This window comes from Phyllostomus discolor, chromosome 9, assembly GCF_004126475.2.
Source record: "Phyllostomus discolor isolate MPI-MPIP mPhyDis1 chromosome 9, mPhyDis1.pri.v3, whole genome shotgun sequence".
NCBI classification, from domain to species: Eukaryota; Metazoa; Chordata; class Mammalia; order Chiroptera; family Phyllostomidae; genus Phyllostomus; species Phyllostomus discolor.
This window is the reverse complement of record NC_040911.2, coordinates 79,416,705-79,435,074: the sequence shown is the minus strand read 5'-3', so window position 1 is coordinate 79,435,074 and position 18,370 is coordinate 79,416,705. Positions and strand designations below refer to the sequence as shown.

General features: G+C 37.0%; 1 protein-coding gene across 4 annotated transcripts in view; it reads left to right on the top strand.

The window, feature by feature from the left end:
- Window positions 1-18: 18 nt before the first annotated feature.
- The window catches only part of MCM8 (minichromosome maintenance 8 homologous recombination repair factor), a 41,260-nt gene continuing 22,908 nt past the window's right edge, over window positions 19-18,370 (top strand). The window contains exons 1-12 of one of the 4 annotated variants that reach the window (XM_036009578.1): window positions 19-374; window positions 2,958-3,121; window positions 3,415-3,498; window positions 5,273-5,355; window positions 5,774-5,923; window positions 7,928-8,031; window positions 8,572-8,770; window positions 11,857-11,942; window positions 13,559-13,710; window positions 13,938-14,133; window positions 17,191-17,221; window positions 17,753-17,893. In XM_036009578.1, coding sequence (XP_035865471.1) covers window positions 2,965-3,121; window positions 3,415-3,498; window positions 5,273-5,355; window positions 5,774-5,923; window positions 7,928-8,031; window positions 8,572-8,770; window positions 11,857-11,942; window positions 13,559-13,710; window positions 13,938-14,133; window positions 17,191-17,221; window positions 17,753-17,893 — 1,383 coding nt within the window. In that variant the 5' untranslated portion in view covers window positions 19-374; window positions 2,958-2,964. Of the gene's footprint in view, window positions 375-2,878; window positions 3,122-3,414; window positions 3,499-5,272; window positions 5,356-5,773; window positions 5,924-7,927; window positions 8,032-8,571; window positions 8,771-11,856; window positions 11,943-13,558; window positions 13,711-13,937; window positions 14,134-17,190; window positions 17,222-17,752; window positions 17,894-18,370 lie in introns of those variants that run through there. The other 3 variants (XM_036009577.1, XM_036009576.1, XM_028523785.2) reach the window with 3 other exon arrangements.

The window sequence follows — 18,370 nt, the reverse complement described above, 5'->3', positions numbered from 1 at the left end:
CCGCCTTTTGGGCGGAAGTTGCGTTATAGTAGCGCCAAAATGGAACTTGGAGAAAGGCTGAACTGCTCTGCACACACCTATCCGTGAGCCTTCGGGGCCATAGTGGAGAAACAGGTCCCTGAGGTACTCCCGAAGCTCAGACTGGGCCCCGCGTGGGGACGTCAAGAGAGCTGCAGCTGAAGGGAACTACGGGACTTGGCAGGGGTCACTTGAGGATATTGGGGTCTCCTTTGAGCCCCGCCCAGCTTCTCCCCGAAGGGAAGGGAGAACTGGCCGGGCGGATCCGCTCCTACCCAGGAGTCGGTCGGCCCGCATGGGAAGTAGGACGACTTTGGGATCTCTATCCTTTGCCTGTAGGAACTTAGCCTGAGGAGGCTTAAGTGAAGTACGGTATTTAGCGGAGCACAGCAAGCCGACGGATGGCTCCTTTATTCATTTTCCAGTCATACTACTTGCATTTGTGTTGGAAATTTTACTAGTTATTTTCACCCCATTATCTCATTAGAGAAAGAAATGCCACGTAGCGTTGTCGAAGGAGCGCTTCAGCTGGGGTGTCTGAAGAGGAAGTTTTGAGCTTAGTACTGCCACCAAACAACTTTGATTTTGATCAATTTCTTTGGCCTTTAGTTTCTTAATTGTTAATGTCTAGACGATTAGCAAAGTCCTGTTTTGTCCTAACATCGTGATCTTAGGTAGTTAACCTATAACTTAAATCTCTTTAAAGAAAGATTCAGATACGTGCTCTTTAATGAATTGCACTACTGTATATGGGTGTATTATTTTTTTTAAGATCTTATTTATTTATTTTTAGAGAGGGAAGGAAGGGAGATAGAGAGAGAGAGGGAGGGAGGGAGAGAGAGAGAGAGAGAGGGAGGGAGAGGGAGAGAAACATCAATGTGCGGTTGCTGGGGGTTATGGCCTGCAACCCAGTCATGTGCCCTGGCTGGGAATCGAACCTGCGACACTTTGGTTCGCAGCCCACGCTCAATCCACTGAGCTACGCCAGCCAGGGCTTGGGTATATTATTTTTATATTTAGGATATGAACTATTTTTTAAAAGACTTTTTCAGAGCAGTTTTAGGTTTACAGAAAAATTGTACAAGGTGTAAAGAGTTCCCATACATAATATCCCCCCTCCCAGTATTCCCCTATTTGCATCCTGCATTAGTGTGATAAATTTGTTGTAGTTGATGGACCAAATTCAATACATTATTGTTATCCAAAGTCCATAGTTTACATTAGGATTCACTGTTTGTACTGTACAGGTCCATGAATTTTGACAAATGCATAATATATCCACCATGACAGTATCACAATGGTTTCACTGCCCTAAAAAATGCCCTGCGCTGCACTTACATGAGGACTCATTTGTAAAGGTCACATATTTCAATTTATTGATACTCAGCCAGGAACTATTTTTATGGGTTTAAGTTTAATAAAAACGAGTGTCTTGCTATGTACAAAATAGAAAAAAATGTGAAGGCATAATTAGCAAAAATAGTATAACAGATATGGATATACTTTCCAAAAGACTTGCATTTCAACAAATTTACCTAAAAACTGCAAAAACCCACTTAATTGGTATTGACCTAAAATTGATCTTGCTTCCATTGTCTTTTAAGACAGTTATGGAAGTCTGGAAAATTAGCATCTTTCCCCTTTGGTCTCCTACAGAGAAAGGAAGGTTGAAACATGTATATATGAGGTCTGTCCTGAAAAAGTCCAGCTATTGTTATGTAATGAGAATGCTTTACCCCACATCATTGTAACCTGGCAGCCAAGGAGAATGGACTGGAATGTGCATGCATGAACAATGAGGACTTCACTGGACTGGTCAGTGGGGGTGATAGATGCCATTGAGTGAGCATGTTGTGTACTGTGTGGCCGTTGCATTGAAAATGACTTGAGTGAGTAGAACGATGAATCTGCATCAGATTTTGCATTCAGCTTGAACTTTACTCTGTGGAAACTATTTAGATGATTCAGAAGGCCACAGCTACGGGCAACTGGTGACTGGCAGCTTCATCACTACAACGTACCCACTCATGTATCATGTCTTGGACAGAGGTTTTTGCCAAAACATCAAATCACCTTGATGACTCACCTCCCCTACAGCCCAGATACAGTGCCCTGTGAATTTTGGCTTTTCCCAAAACTAAAATCACCTTTGAAAGGGGAGAGATTTCAGACTATTAGTTAGATTTAGGAAAATAGGATGGGGCAACTGATGGTGATGGGGAGAACTGTGTGAGGTTCGAAGTGGCCTGCTTTGAATGGGACAATGAGGCATCATTGTCCTATGTACAGTGTTTCTTGTATCTTCTTCAATAAGTGTCTCTATTTTTCATATTGCATGGCTGGATACCTTTTGGACAGACCTCAGATGTACCCTTCCCCACTCCTTTGCTTCCCCAGAACGGTCTACCTTAGATGCTTGTGTAAGAATATCCTTATATCTCTGGAAAAAGTGGGTATGGCACTGCAGCATTGATTATATAAAAGATAAAAGATCTAGGATGATGTATTCGTAGTGTCTCAAGGGTTGGGATTATGTTCAGCCAGTGGTGCCCTATAAAAAGTCTCAAAATACTGCAAATAAGGTATCTTAATTATCTGTCTTGCTCTCAATTATACCGTTGGAGCTTCTTGAAAACAAGTATAGTACCTTTCCTCATTTTTATCTCATGAACATTCAGTATGCTTGTTAAACATCTGTGACAGACCTTAGAAAAAGATGAGGATTAGAAGAGTATAGAAGAGTAACTGCAGATTGCAAGAATAACAGGTTCATACCACATTGTACAATGCTGCAAACCTGTTGACTGTGTGTTAAAGTACACTGTCTGTTGACTATTGTTAAAGTACATTGTATTATTTTTCACTTATTTACTAGTGAATGCATTTTTAGGAGCACTATTTCCCCTATAATTTTGATGAAAACTTTCCTAATCTCTCTTAGAAGACATGAATGGAGAGTATAGAGGCAGAGGTTTTGGACGAGGAAGATTTCAAAGCTGGAAAAGAGGAAGAGGTGGTGGGAGCTTCTCAGGAAAATGGAGAGAAAGAGGACACAAACCTGACTTGAGTAAAACGACAGGAAAACATGCTTCTGGTAGGGGAGGTCAATAATTTTTTTTGTTTTCCTTTTTTTTTTTTCTTTCCATAAAGGAATCTATTCATGCTTGGCATACAAAGCAATTTAACTCAAATTTCAGTCTGTCTTTTACGGATTGAAGACAGACTGCTTGTCTGCCCTTTAAGGTAGTTTTTGAATGTTAATATCCAAAAATTCTTATTGAAGCCTGTAATTTAGATACTCTTAATATCAAGTCAAGTTCTCATTGTTGGTAGGTGGAGCAAATTGGAAAAAATGTTTGCTGTTTCTACTAACCTAGTTTTCTGTTTTGTTTTCAGAACAAACCTCACAATCTTTGCTACTACAGTCAACATTAGATCAGTTCATACCGTATAAAGGCTGGAAGCTTTATCTTTCTGAAGGTAGGATAATAATGCAAAAAGTACCATAAATTATAATTTTTTAACTTGTTTTTGGATGCTACATCTCATATTACTATAATTCATTTGCTTACTGATATATATCCACTTCTTTAATATTAGTTCACCCAAAGAAATCACGTTTGTTTTAAGACTATTATGTTTAGGTTTTATATCAATGGGGAGCACAGAAGTCACACTAGGTATTTCAAAGGGGGGATTTAATATAGGGAATTGGTTATAAAGATGAAAAATTAAAAGAGCAAAAAGGGAACATTGAGGTAAGCCCCCAGATAGTAGTAACTTCAGGAAGCAGCAACTATCCTTACGACTGAGGGAACAAAAGTTCTGAGGTTACCAGAATCTAGGAATTCAAAGGAGTGGCCACAGCGAAACCATTGCGTTGACCTCTGAAGGACACCCTAAAGAGTTGTGCTTAGACATCTGAGGTGAATTAAACTGGTTGCTGCTGGTAACTGGTGGAAGAATGGCACAATTGAAGCTTGAAGTTGGAAGATGGAACTGTAGCTATCCTTTGTAGCTGGAGGGATGCTGAGAAGAATTGGAAATAAGAATAGATTATTTTCTTCTTTCCTGCCACCTTCGAGCCTCTAAAGTGCCCCCAGCTAGCAGAACCTGAAGCAGTCTGGGAAATTCAGTGTGCAGATCTTGATCATAAGGTCACAGGGTGGAAAACAGAGAGTAAACTTGGAACTGAGAGATGATAACCAATACAGGTATCTATAGAAACACAGTTAAGGAAACTCCCTTTTATAATCAAGAACACCAGCTAATGTCATACGTCTGTCTATATAGGTTTGGAGAATTGTCTTCTCTGTGCTGTTGCAGGATCTAGCTTGTTATGTCTCTTACAAGATAAGAGATAGATTGATCAGTGGTTTTTCCCATTAGACCAGTGGTTTTCAACCTTTGTGCTGCAGCACACTGGTGTGCTGGAACAATCTTTAAATATGCAATACCTGACTTTAGTCAGAGGCACTGACCTGTTTTCCCTTAGATTGTCAAATAAAAAAAATTGTAACAGCTAACACAACAATAGCTATCCAGTGTATGAATCAAAATTGTAGCTATTGTTTTTGGTCAGATCAGCAAAAAAATGTGTACAATGTATTTTTTGGTGTACCACAGAATTTTAGTAATTAGTTTGCGTACCTTGAGATGGAAAAGACTGAAAATTTCTGTTTTTTCAATTATAGTTGACATTAGTTTCAGGTGTACAACATAATGATTTGACATTTATATAACTTGCAAAGTGCTCACCCCATAAGTCTAATAGATATCTGTTATAAATATTAGTGCTTTTAGGGCAATACCTACTGTCTGCATTTCAGATTATTTAAGCCTAAATTTGTTTCAGAATCTTAAGTATACATTTCGTACCATTTGTTTCTTTTTTCTTTTAAAAAGATTTTATTTATTTATTTTTAGAGAGAGGGGAAAGGAAGGAGAAAGAGGGAGAGAAATACCAACGTGTGGTTGGTTGCCTTTCATGCACCCATATTGGGGTTCTGGCCCGTAACCCAGGCATGTGCCCTGACTGGGAATTGAACAGGTGAACCTTTGCTTTGCAGGTCCATTCTCAATCCACTGAGCTACACCAGCCAGGGCCATTTCATACCACTTCTTGTCTAAATGTACTCAGAAGGCAAAATAATAGGAAAAAGCCACCTACTCTGTTTTGTGTTTCTTCTGTCTCAGGAAAATTATGCTTATGTGCGTGTGATTATTGGTGCTAATGTCACATTTGTTTGGTTAGTTTACAGTGAGAGCTCTCCTTTTATTGAGAAGATCCAAGCATTTGAACATTTTTTTACAAGGCGTATTGATTTATATGATAAGGTAAGATTCCTATGCAATAAAACACTACTAATCCACTTTTTTGTGTCATCTAACTGAACAATGTATTTGAGGTGCTAGGTGATCATAGATACTGCAGCCAGACTGTCTTGCTCCAGCTCTCAGCCCTGCCACTTACCTGCAATGTCGACTTTGTTGAACTTCCCACCCTCTCTGTGCCTCAGTGTTTTCATCTATCAATTGAGGATGATAGTATTATTAATACCTACTATTATGGTTGTTAAAAGGCATAAATAAGTGACTATATTTTGAATATTGGAATAGTGCTTGGCCACAAAATTGACAGTTTGTATTAGCACCATATAAACATTGTATGCTTTCACAAAGTATGTAATTGAATGCTCAGTTATAATCAGCTCTGAAAAAGCAATTGTTGTGTTCATACCTTAATATTTTATAGGACGAAATAGAAAGAAAGGGAAGTATTTTGGTGGATTTTAAAGAATTGACGGCAGACGACGAAATAGCTAAGTTGATACCAAACATAGGAAATGAATTAAGGGATGCACCTGAGAAAACCTTGGCTTGCATGGGTCTGGCAATACATCAGGTAAATATTTGTTTTGTGAGACTTCTGTCAAAATTTTAAAGAAATTTCACAGTAACAGTACCTTCTCTAAAAGATACTTAGTTTTTCAAACAGACATTAGCTAGAACAAAAAGGTTGCTGTCCTAATCCTGAAAGATACCATTCATTCTACATACAACAGCTTACTTTATTTATTTTTTAAGAGAACCCAGTTGTCTTATATTAAGCCTGATATTAAAGATTTGAAATATAAAACAATATTATTCTTCTCACTCAATTTTTTGTTTTTAAAATGTTGCTATTTTCATTAAAATAGAGATATTTTAATAACACTTATTTTGTTAAAATGTAATGGGTTTTAAATGAATTAATACATTTTTTAAATTTTTACAATTTTAATATTTTAAGTCATTTTTATCATTCTTATAATTATTATTCTCTTACAGTTGTCCCAATTTTTCCCCCTTTGCCCTCCTCCACCCATCCCACCTCCCCACTCCCACAGTCAATTCCCACACTACAATATATTACTTTAAATATAACATATGCTTCTAATTTATCTGAATTAGTTTAATCTTATTAAAGATTGTGTGGACAATAACCATTGTTTCAAAGAACTATACAATCTCATAGGGAAGATAAGAGAGAGCAGTATGGTGTTATCACTTGTGAACTTGGAACAAAAAAACCCAGCTCAGATTCAGATTCAAGTCAGTCTCCATGAGTGTCCCCATATATAAGCTGAAAATAATAATACATGCTGTGTCTAATGAGTTTTTCTCAGATTCTGATCCCAAAACATATGTAAAAGCACTTTTTAGGTTGGCAAGCACATAAATGCTTCAAGGCAAAGTGCAGTAAATCTCAGGACAGACAGAAAAGTGCTGGGTGCATTTAGATACAGAGATAAGATTCTCAACTGTTGTGGAGGAATGGGGATAGCTCAGAGGAGGATTTTGTAGAGGTGGTGTGGTTTATGGTGGGCCTTAAAGGGCCCTTTAGGACTGGACATGGAGCAGAGGAAGTAAGGATATCCAGATAAAGGAACAGTTCATTACAAAGGTGTGTACATTGCTAGTAACCCGAGACTAGGAACCTTGGCTATAGTCTTCAGATTCCTCTTGCTCATTATTTCTCAGTATCCAAGTCACTATATCCTTTCATTTCTATTTTTAAAATGTCACTTAAATCCACCTCTTTTTCATCTTTACTGGCTCTGTCTTAATTAAGCCTTAATTTTTCATAAACTGTTGCCATACATGGTAAAACATGTTGTTCTTAGAAACTGTGGTGACTTTTCTACTAAATGAAATCTAAATTCTTTATATGGCATTAATGGCTTTCCATGACCTGGTTCACCTCATTCACCACCTTCATTCACCACCATCCAGCTAAGCTGAATGCTTTTCAGAATATGTTCTATCCATTCAGCATAGAATACCTGTTTGTTTGCATATCCAAATTTTGGGGGCCTAACTCAGTTGTCTTACTGAGAAACCTTTCTAACAACCTGTTTTCAAAACTTGCATGAGATTTCTACCTGATATTTATGGTCCTTGCAACAATTAGAACTGTATATGTGCATCTTATTTTTTCCTTAGATTCTCAGCGTACTGCTTTGTACACAAGTAGATATTAAGTATTTTATTATCCAATGCCAAGGGAGTGGGTATTGGGTATTTTAGAAGTCATGTTTATTTCCTCTATCTTAATCAATAAATATGGAGAAAAAGAAAATGCTTTCTCACCATAAACCATCCAGGAGGTAATAGCTTCGAGGCAACCATAAGGACTTTTAAAATTAGGTTTAGTTGGGACAGAAAGTAGCAGACAGGATGCTGGAGGTTTTCAGTCCATGGACAACCAAGTCCCAGGTAAAACATAATTCAATATAAAATAAGTAGTCATAGTTGAATATCAGAGTTTTAAAGGGCTATTAAGAGTTCTATTAGTGTTCTCTTCTGAACTACTTACATTCATAAACTTTATGTTTCTAACTTTTAAGTAAATGTCTGTCCTGTTTAGGTGTTAACTAAGGACCTCGAAAGGCATGCAGCTGAATTACAAGCCCAAGAAGGATTGTCTAAAGATGGAGAAACTATGGTCAATGTGCCACATATCCATGCAAGGTGAGGAATTTGCTGGTATTAAAATATTTAGAATTGGGCGTTAAAGACTGTTTAAGAGTGAGATCCTCATATTATAAAGCAAAAAAAGAAAAAAAATAGTACAAAGAGTATGAGTTCTTTGTCTCATTGGTCATCACATCCAAGTAAACCCACTGAGAATTCTTCAAAGATATAAATAAATAAATAAACCTTTTCTGCCCAGATAAGTTGATTTCCCAATGTCCAGATTTTTGTAAATGTTGAATTTGGATGTGTACTTACGAAGACTCTACTGTTTAAATTTAATGATCCATGTAATACACTAAGTAGTATGATTATATTTTGTTAAAATTATTAGTTTGCTACTAGACACAGAACAAATGGAATTTTGTTCTTTTTTTAATTCATCTTTATTGTATTTTAAGATTTTAATTTCTTGTTAAAAGAGATGAATAAGGTAATCATCAGGGGTTTGTTTTTCTTTCCCAGAATTTATAGAATACATGTCCTAACAGTTCTTCAGAAGTTCATGGATAAATACGTTCCTGTTTTTGTTCCTAGGGTATACAACTATGAGCCCTTGACACAACTCAAGAACGTCCGAGCAAATTACTACGGAAAATACGTGGCTCTGAGAGGGACAGTGGTTCGTGTCAGTAACATAAAGCCTCTTTGCACCAAGATGGCTTTTCTTTGTGCTGCATGTGGAGAAGTTCAGAGTTTTTCTCTTCCAGATGGAAAGTATAACCTTCCCACAAAGGTGATACCATGTTCATTAACTACTTTATTTACCCTGGTAAAGAAGGCAAATTATTTTACAGAAAACACTTCCTGATGTTTATGAATACAGAGTTCATTTTTCTTTTCAGTTTTTAAATTATGAAATACGTCAGGGTATAGAAGATAAAGAAATAAAATATTTTTCTATCCACCTTTCAGAATTTACATTTTGCCAGTTCCAGATTTATTTTTAAAGATACGAAACATTGATAAAATTAGTGTCTCAGTGTTGCCGCCTGCATGTGCCATTCCCCAGTAACAGTCATTTCCCTGAAGTCAGTGTGTATTCTTTCCATGCAATTTTTATATTTTGACTTAATAGGTACACACGTCAAGTTTTATTTATTCTGCTGGTTGAAAGTGTTCCTTTTTTCTTTATTAACATTTTTTTAAACTATAGATTTTTAAAACCATGGAAAAATGCAGAGAATAATGTAATTAATATTTATATACCCACTATGAGTTGGCAAATACTAGTATCTGTGATTTTAGCTTAATTTTCTTAACAACAACAGTATTACAGTTAAAATTCAAGTCTCTCTGATCCTCTCCCCAGTTCCATCCACTTTGCACCATCCGTCCAGACAGCCACTTTCTGGAGTTGGCATGTATTCTTCAAGTCTGCATTTTCATACTTGACTATATATGGGGTTTATTTTCTTGTGTGTATTTACATAAATGATATATTGAATGTAACATTTCTCAACATTTTTTTTACATGCGTATTTTGGAGTTCTACCTATCTTGATAATACATTTAATTCTTCCATTTTTACTGTTGGGGACTATTCCATTAAATGGACAGCCACTGATTATCTATTCTCCTGGTGAACATTTGTACTTCCAGTTTTTCACAATTACAGATGATGCCGTAGAGAACATTCTTGTACATACCTCCTTAGCAGAGGAATTTCTCAGTTATAGGATATGCTTACTTTCGACTTCATTAGGTACCAATTTACACCCCCTACTGGTAGTGGTAAGAATTAGCATTTCCCCATGTCTTTATTAACACTTGGTGTTGTTAGGCTTTTTAGCTTGCTAGTCTGTTGTGTATAAAATGGTATTTCATTTTTAATATTAATTTCTATGAGTTTTGTTATAGTTGAGCATCTTTTCACCTGTTGACTGGCTGTTCATTTTTATTCTTTACTGAATTTTCTGTTTATTGCTTCTATTCATTTTTCTGTTCAGGCATTAGCTCCCCCCGATCTTCAGGAGATACATTCCACAACCCGCAGTGGATGTCCGTAATGGCAGATAGTACTGAACCCTGGATATACTATGTTTTTTCTACATATTCATAACTTTTTACTTAAAGGGGGCACTTTACATCTTTTTGGCGTATCAGAATTGCCAGCATCACTGCTCTTGCACCTTGATGCCACTGTTAAGTAAAATAAGGGTTACTAGAACATGAGCACTGCAGATACTGTTAAAGTGGATCTGATAATCCAGACAGCTACTGTGTGACTAAAAGGTGGAGAGTGTATACAGCGTGGATAAGCTGGACAAAGGGACGAGTCCTGTTTTGGTAGGGACAGAATGGGAATGATTTCATCAAACTTCTGAGAACGGTACATAATTTGAAACTTACAAACTGTTTATTTCTGAAATTTTTATTTAATATTTTCAGAGTATAGTTAACTTATGGTTATCTGCAGAAAACGAAACCACAGATAAAGGGAGACCACTGTACTATTGATAGTTCTTTATGAATTCTAGATGCCAATCACTGATTATATATAGATACTTTCTCCCAGTCTTTGGTTTGGTTTTTTAACTTCATGGTGTATTTTTGTAGTATAGTTTTATATTTTGACATGGTCAGATTGATAAATGTTTTCCTTTATGATTTTTATATTTTATGCCCTGCTTAAGAAGGCCTTCCTCACACAAGCATTGTAAACATATTCCTTACATTTTCTCCAAATACTTTTAAAAAAATATTTATTTATTTTTAGGAAGAGGGGAAGGGGGAGAGAAAAAGAGAGAAACATCAGTGTGAAAAACATCAATCAGTTGCCTCTTGTACATGCCCTGTCTGGGGATTGAACCTCAACCCAGGCGTGTACCCTGACTTGGAATTGAACCAGTGATCTTTCACTTTGCAGGATGACACCCAACTAACTGAGCCACACCAGTCAGGGCTTCTCCAAATACTTTTAAGCCTTGTTTTTTGTATTTAGATCTTTCATGCGTCTGGAAATTAATTTTATCACTGGCAAAATGCTAAGAATCTAATTTTATTCTTTTAGATTAAAAGTCAGTTGTCACCAGTTGTTAATTAAGCCCTCTGTTTTTTTCTACTGATGGATAATGCTGCTTTTGTAGTACACTGTTCTCCAAGAGACATGCAATTTTCCAAAGTCAGGTGGTCTCACTTCTGTGATACTCTGTTGGTTACAAAGTGAGTCAGAAGCCTGTCCAGATTCTAAGAAGGGGAAATTAGGCTCCATTTCTTGGTGGGGGAGTGGCAAGATTCATGGGGAGATACTGTTGCAACCATGTTTGGAAAATAAAGTCTGCCACCATCTCTGAATTTATAAATGTACCTTAAAGTCCAATTAGCAAACAGGTGACACATGAAAACTTAAATACAATTTACTTATATGTTGAGGACTGCCTATGTGTTAGAATATATATTATCCTATACAAACAGTGCAAAAGGAGGCTAGATATGAGAGCTGTGATTAAAGAAGACCCAGGAAAGGCTTTTGAAAAGAGGAAGATTGAGGCTGAGTATGTGGGACTGTCGGCAAGAGGCATTCAAGGACCTGGAGACTGCACAGGCACAAAGCAGGAGTAGAGCTTAGGGTGAGGCACGTGAGGGGCCTTGCACACCCACAGCAGAAGAATAAGAGCAGTGATCCAGAGGGACCAGCTGAAAAAGTACCTCAAAAGCTTGTGATACAGAGGTAGTGCAGAAGGAAATAAAAAATCATTGCAGCTCTTACTACATTTTACATTCTGAGAAACATTTTTAAAACAATACAAATAGAACATTTTAACTTGAGATGTGACTGTACTTTATCGAAAATCTGAATGTGAATAAATCTCGTTACAGTGTCCTGAGCCTACATGTCGAGGGAAGTCTTTCACTGCTCTCCCTAGCTCCCCTCTCACAGTGACGATGGACTGGCAGTCAATTAAGTAAGCAATCACATTATTTACTAACAGACAGGTATTAGCTGTCTCATACTGTCAAGAAAATCTAAAATTTTCCAAATTATAGTGATTCTTATTTGTATAGTGATAAAGTATCTAATAAAAGGTTCAGTTAGGAGTCAATGTAGTGAAATAATCATCTTTATTCAAAATTTTTTCTTTATTAGACTCCAGAAAGGATTTGATATGCAAGTATTTTGTCCTTTTGCTAATGAGAAATAGTTCATTTTCTCATTTATCTGACTCATTAAACTGGATGAATGTAGACCATAATCAAAGCTGTATAATTCTATATGAGTTATGATCAAAATAATATTGATCTGAAAGTTTAAAATAAAAATAAAGAATTTCTTAGAAATGGGCATGTTTCATTTTACGTTCTCACTATCCATGAGGCATTTTACTATAGATTTAAAAAAAAAACACCTTTTTTTCACAAGTCAGATTTTGTGTGTGTTAAATACAACAGTTTATTCCATTTTTGACTATAGTTCCATAACTTCATCCTAAATGTAAAATAATGGGTAGTTCGAAGTTAGAGTACTCTCCAGGACACCTGGCTGAAACAGGAGGTAATGGTCTTAAAAAAGTAGAATCTAGGGGAAAGTGAGGTAGATTGCTGGCTGCTACCAAGCTCTGTCCTAGCTTTACGCCCTTCTGCCCTGTAAAAACCAAGACCAAGATATGTAATAATTGTTCACTATGCTGAGATAGTTACAAACACTGTATTTTGTGAAAGAGGACGTGTTTAAGACTCCTGAGCATGACCATGGCCTGGTGAATGGAGGAGCCTGGTTTCCAGCCCATGTCTACAGGACTTGGACCACTGAAGGGTGCGATGAGGGCTTCAGATGTACTACAAGGGCCACAATAAGATGTATGCATAGAAGATTCAGGGTAACTTAATTATTTGAACAAAGTCTCTTTGTTTTCGGGTAAAAACAGCAGAAAGAAAATGGGCTTAAATATTGTAACTGGATTTTTCCCACTTTTTTAAAGAATATCTTTGTCAATTACAGTTGACATACAATATTATATTCATTTCAGGTGTACAACATAGTGATTGGATGCTTAGATACCTTATGAAGTGCTTACCCCAATAAGTCTAGCACTTATCCAACACCAGTATTTTCATTGGATTTGAACAGTTATCTTCTGATATTAGGAAATCACACCTAGGGGTATAAAACTTTGGTTCCCACTTTTCTGTATCTTTTTCCTGTATATATTCTGGGCATCATTGTGTTTTGCCCGTCAAATGGGAATCCAAAACTTTCCCATTTGCCGTTTTCTAAGATTTCAGTATCTTATTTGTTGATGACACCTCTGCAAATCCCTAAATCTTGCCTTTAGTGACTGTAATTTTGGTGGACATTTGGGAGGGGGGGTGACAAATGCACATACTCATCTTGCATTCCCATCCTTAACTGCAAACTGCTGAAGTAATTTTAGATACTACATTGAACTTCTCGAAATAACTTTTAAAGAAATAATTGACCCTTTATCTAGCTCAACACTATATGGACCCTGAATAGTTAATATGTAAAAGAAATAACCCAGAGTCAATATGTGTCCTCACTGAAAATTGCTGACCTTTTTAGAATCCAGGAGCTGATGTCTGATGATCAACGAGAAGCAGGTCGGATTCCACGAACAATAGAATGTGAGCTTGTTCACGATCTTGTGGATAGCTGCGTTCCAGGAGACACGGTGACTATAACTGGAGTGGTCAAAGTCTCAAACGCCGAAGAAGGTGTGGTGTGATTCTTCTCTCAGTAATTTGTCAGCATTTGTCTTTTCTAAAGCTACTTCTGAATCTCCATTAATTAAGGGAGTTCCTTGTTTCTTACATAGGTGAACTTTCCTTCTGAAATAAAGTTTTATTTGTAGCTCTTTGTGCCTTTCTTGTACATTCTACTTGAATCTTTGTAGGGAAAATGAAAATATCAATTATTACATTTCATCCTTTGAAATTTACAGGTTCTCGAAATAAGAATGACAAGTGTATGTTCCTTTTGTACATTGAAGCAAATTCTGTAAGCAATAGCAAAGGACAGAAATCAAAGGCTTCTGAGGATGAGTGTAAGCACGGAACAGTGCTGGAGTTCTCACTTAAAGAACTTTATGCCATCCAAGAGATTCAAGCTGAGGAAAACCTGTTCAAACTCATTGTCAAGTATGTATCGTGTTATCTGCAATTTTATTATGTATTTGTTTGTTGGGGTGTTCTTGGCTACATGTAACACAAAACTAGTCAAAATTGTTGCAAACTAGTGTTCACAGGCCAAATCAAGTTAACTGCTCAATTTTGTTTGACGCAGGAGCTAAGAATGATTTTTACATTTTTTAATGGCTGATAAAGAATCAAAAGAAGGATATCTCATAACATGTGAAGTTATATGAAATTCAAGTTTTGAAGCGCATAAATAAACTTTTGTTGGAATACAGCCATACTCATTCAAAAGAGTTTAGGGTTGAGACAGAACAACAAATGGTTCTGCTCACTGTAAGAGGACCAGACAGTAAGATAATTGCTTACTGTCTGGTCCTCTACAGAAGAGTTTGCTGATCTCCAGTTTAAGCACTAAAGAAAATGTACTCACAAGTTGCTCAGCAGAAGAGTGATGAGACAGTGAATTCCAGAGTTATTTCAGTTAGTTGTATGTAGGTTTTGTGGGTTTTTTTTTACCTTTTGAAAACTAAGAGATTCACATAGAAATTACATTCGGCATCTTTTATTTCCTTGTTATTGCCATGTAGTAGAGAAGAAGCAAAGTAGAGGCATTTTTACATTAGCAGTTAAGAGCTCTTTTTTTTAAAATTTTATTTATTTTGTAGAGAGGGGAAGGAAGGGAGAAAGAGAGAAGCATCAATGTGTGGTTGTCTCTCCTGTGCCCCTTACTGGGGATCTGGCCCGAAACCCAGGCCTGTGCCCTGACTGGGAATCAAATCAGAGACCCTTTGATTCGCAGGCCAGGAATCAACCACTGAGCCACACCAGGCAGGGCAAGAGCTCTTTTTTGGAGATAAACCTAAATTAGAATCTTGCTTCAGCCACTTATTTCTAGTGTGATCTGGAGCACGTTACCTCATTTCTTCTTCAATTTTATCTTAAAATGGAAATAATAATACTCATCTCAGAAGGATGTTCTGAAGATTAAATGAGATTTTGTTAACATAATTAACAGTGCTGTTATTCTGTTACTTTTTGGACATTTCTTTGGCTAATTTTGAATAGGGGAAAATGAGACCGAATAATACGTATGTCTAAGAGAGATAAAGGATTGAGGTTTGAAATGCATTGTAATAGAAAACTGATCTAGGCTTTGGGCACTAGGAGAATTTGACACTTTTTCTTTCTGCCTTTAATATGGTAATTTCACCAACTAAGAAGAGTATGGAATTCCTCAGGGGTCCTTTGTTCTTAAATTCCCAGAGACCCCCTCTGAATAGACAGCCATCCCAACCACCCTGGGGGAGAGAATGCTGAGGCTGGGTGAGGGCGAGAAGTGATGGTGTAGTGAGCGGTCTGTAACAGAATCTGAGGAGCTGCCTGGTTGGGGATCACCTCTTTGACTGACTGGTTTCTCTCAGCAGTTATAAGTAAAATGAACATATGTAGTGGTCCTTATGCAATACTTACAGGAGATAAGTTAGAATGAAAAACTAGGGTTTTCTTCCCATGGTTTGCTTTTGCCTTTTAGTTCTAAGTTTGTGATTTCAACACCAAAACTAGATTTTTTGTTAATCTTGCAGGGGTTGGCAAACTAGGCAGAGAGTGCTTGTTTTTGTATATAAAGTTTTATTAGAACATAGCCCCAACCATTCATTTCCATATTTATTGATCGTTGTTTTCAGATAAGTATTCTGACCAAGATAGTAGAACTGAAAATATTTATTTTCTGGCCCTTTAAGAGAAAGTTTGTTGACCCTCAGCAGATGAACAAATGGAGGACCATGAAAGGAATATGGAAAAGACAGTGGAAGGTCATGTTTTAGTTTGAGTTCCTTTAGAAGCAATGATATGATTTGAGAAGTGGAGTTTATTTGGGACTTGATCCCCATATATACTGGTAGGGGGATAGGGAAGGGAGACAGAAAGGGTAGCAGTCAGTGTGTGGTGCCTTAATGAACAGGTTACTCCTAGCATCCAGGTGTCAATCCTCCTGAGGCCTTTGGGACACTAAACTGTGTAGAACTCAGTATTTTTTCAACCAAGGACCTGGGTTTGGGGCTGCTCCTGGGAATGTATAACTCAGCATTTCTAGCCTGACCAGCATGTCTGTGGCCATAGGCCATAAAAAGCCCTTCAACAGACAGGTGCAGGTTCGAGGTGGGGAGCCAGCAGCTATTTTGCAGGAGCATGCTGGATGGTGAGTGCCAAGGGAATATGGCAGGAGACCGATATCCGTGTTTATATGTGTTGAAAGGGGTAATGATTTAGTTTTACTCTTGAGTGTATCTCTTCTTCCCTATTTTTTAGTTCCTTGTTTGTACAATAGATAAATGTAAATGTACTTCTTTATATTCATATGTGGTCTTTCTTATTCTGATCCTTTGACTTGACCTGAAGAAAATGAAATCTTATCCTATCTTAAGACATTCATGCAGCTTACAGTTTTACTCTTTTGTCTCCTTTCAGTGGCTTGGCTGCCTAAGTCTAAAGATGTCTGTTCATTGTAAAATATGATATAATTTATATCCTAAACTGGAAGGCCATGATTATGGTGTATTTTAAAGGCTAGTAACATAAAATGATCAACAGTATATTTGGTTACTTTAAAATACTTTACCAAGTATCCTGTCTCCTTTACTCTGACACACCTTTTAGGCATTCTTCCTTTTATAGATTAACCAAGAATTTTGAGAAATTCATTTAATATTGGAATAAAATTTATTGAGTTGTTTGATGGGTATAAATTATTTTTGTGTTTTTTGGATGCAATATAAATCAAGTTAAGCAAACTTTAAAGTAGATCTTCTAATACAGGGGTGTCAAACTCATTTTCACTGGGGGCCACATCAGCCTCACGGTTGCTTTCAAAGGGCCAAAATAATTTTAGGACTGTATAAATGTAACTACTCCTTAACTGTTAAGGAGTTGAAGTTACATTTGGTCCTTTGAAGGCAACTGCAAGGCTGATGTGGTCCCTGGTGAAAATGAGTTTGACACCCCTGTTCTAATAGATCAATGAAGTAGAAGTTAAAATTTATGCTGTATTCTGTTTTTCAGCTCACTTTGCCCTGTCATTTTTGGCCATGAAGTAAGTATTTTCTTATCTTTGCTCAAAATATATAAAGTTGGCAAAAACAAAACATAAAAACTTTATAAAAAATAGCTAATTTCTGTTGGCCACTTAATTGTACATATTTTAATATGAGTCATTATTCTCTATGAATGAATGATGTAACAGGCAAACTACAGCCCCTTGTAGGAGAAAACTGCTTACCAATTAGAGTTAATAGGAATGGGCTTCTAAACTGACTCTGGGCATAAAACGTTAAAGCAGAAACTAACAAATATTTCTTAGTTTTATGTAGAAAGGATTAATGCCTTGCAAGGTAGCTCTTCACTTAGCAAGTTTCAAGATACTGCTCTGATTTTATGTGCTTTCTAGTTTTTGCTTTTTAATCATTTACCTTATAGTAGTGTATATGATTAGACTTGCTTTTCTTAGGAAAAAAGTTCAATCATGCTTTAAAAGACAAATAAATATTGTAAGTATAAAAGGAGCAGCATCCTGTTTGCTAGTCATCTTTATGTTTTTCTCACTTTTCCTTCTTTCACACTTGAGCTTGTTAAAGCAGGTTTGGCATTAGCACTGTTCGGAGGAAGCCAGAAATATGCAGATGACAAAAACAGAATTCCCATTCGGGGAGACCCGCATGTCCTTGTTGTTGGAGATCCAGGCTTGGGAAAGAGTCAGATGTTACAGGTAGGAAATAATCACTTAGTATTTGACCTTTTGCTTATCAAACACATGAATAATTTATAAATGAATTTGCTCAAAGCATGTAGTGTTTGTGTTCCAGAGGATATAGTTTGTCTGGTGGTGTAAGTGAATTGGGATTTGTGTGAGTAATACACAACTTGTATCTGACCATCTTTTCAAATTGAGCCAGTCCTCTGTTGCACAGGTTGCGTAAGTATGTTGGTCTATTGAGACGTCAGCTGTGTGAAACATAAGCCATTTCCCTAACCCCTTTGTTTTGTACCCAGCATTGCTTTGCTAGTCTTTATTGCAGTCTCACCTGTGGACATAATAGCTTAAGAAAGTAAAGCGGAGTCACCCACTCTCTCTTCACACAACTACATAAACAGTGTATTGGGCTTTAAGAATAATCAGCCCTGGCTGGCGTAGCTCAGTGGATTCAGCACGGGCTGCGAACCAAAGTGTCGCAAGTTCGATTCC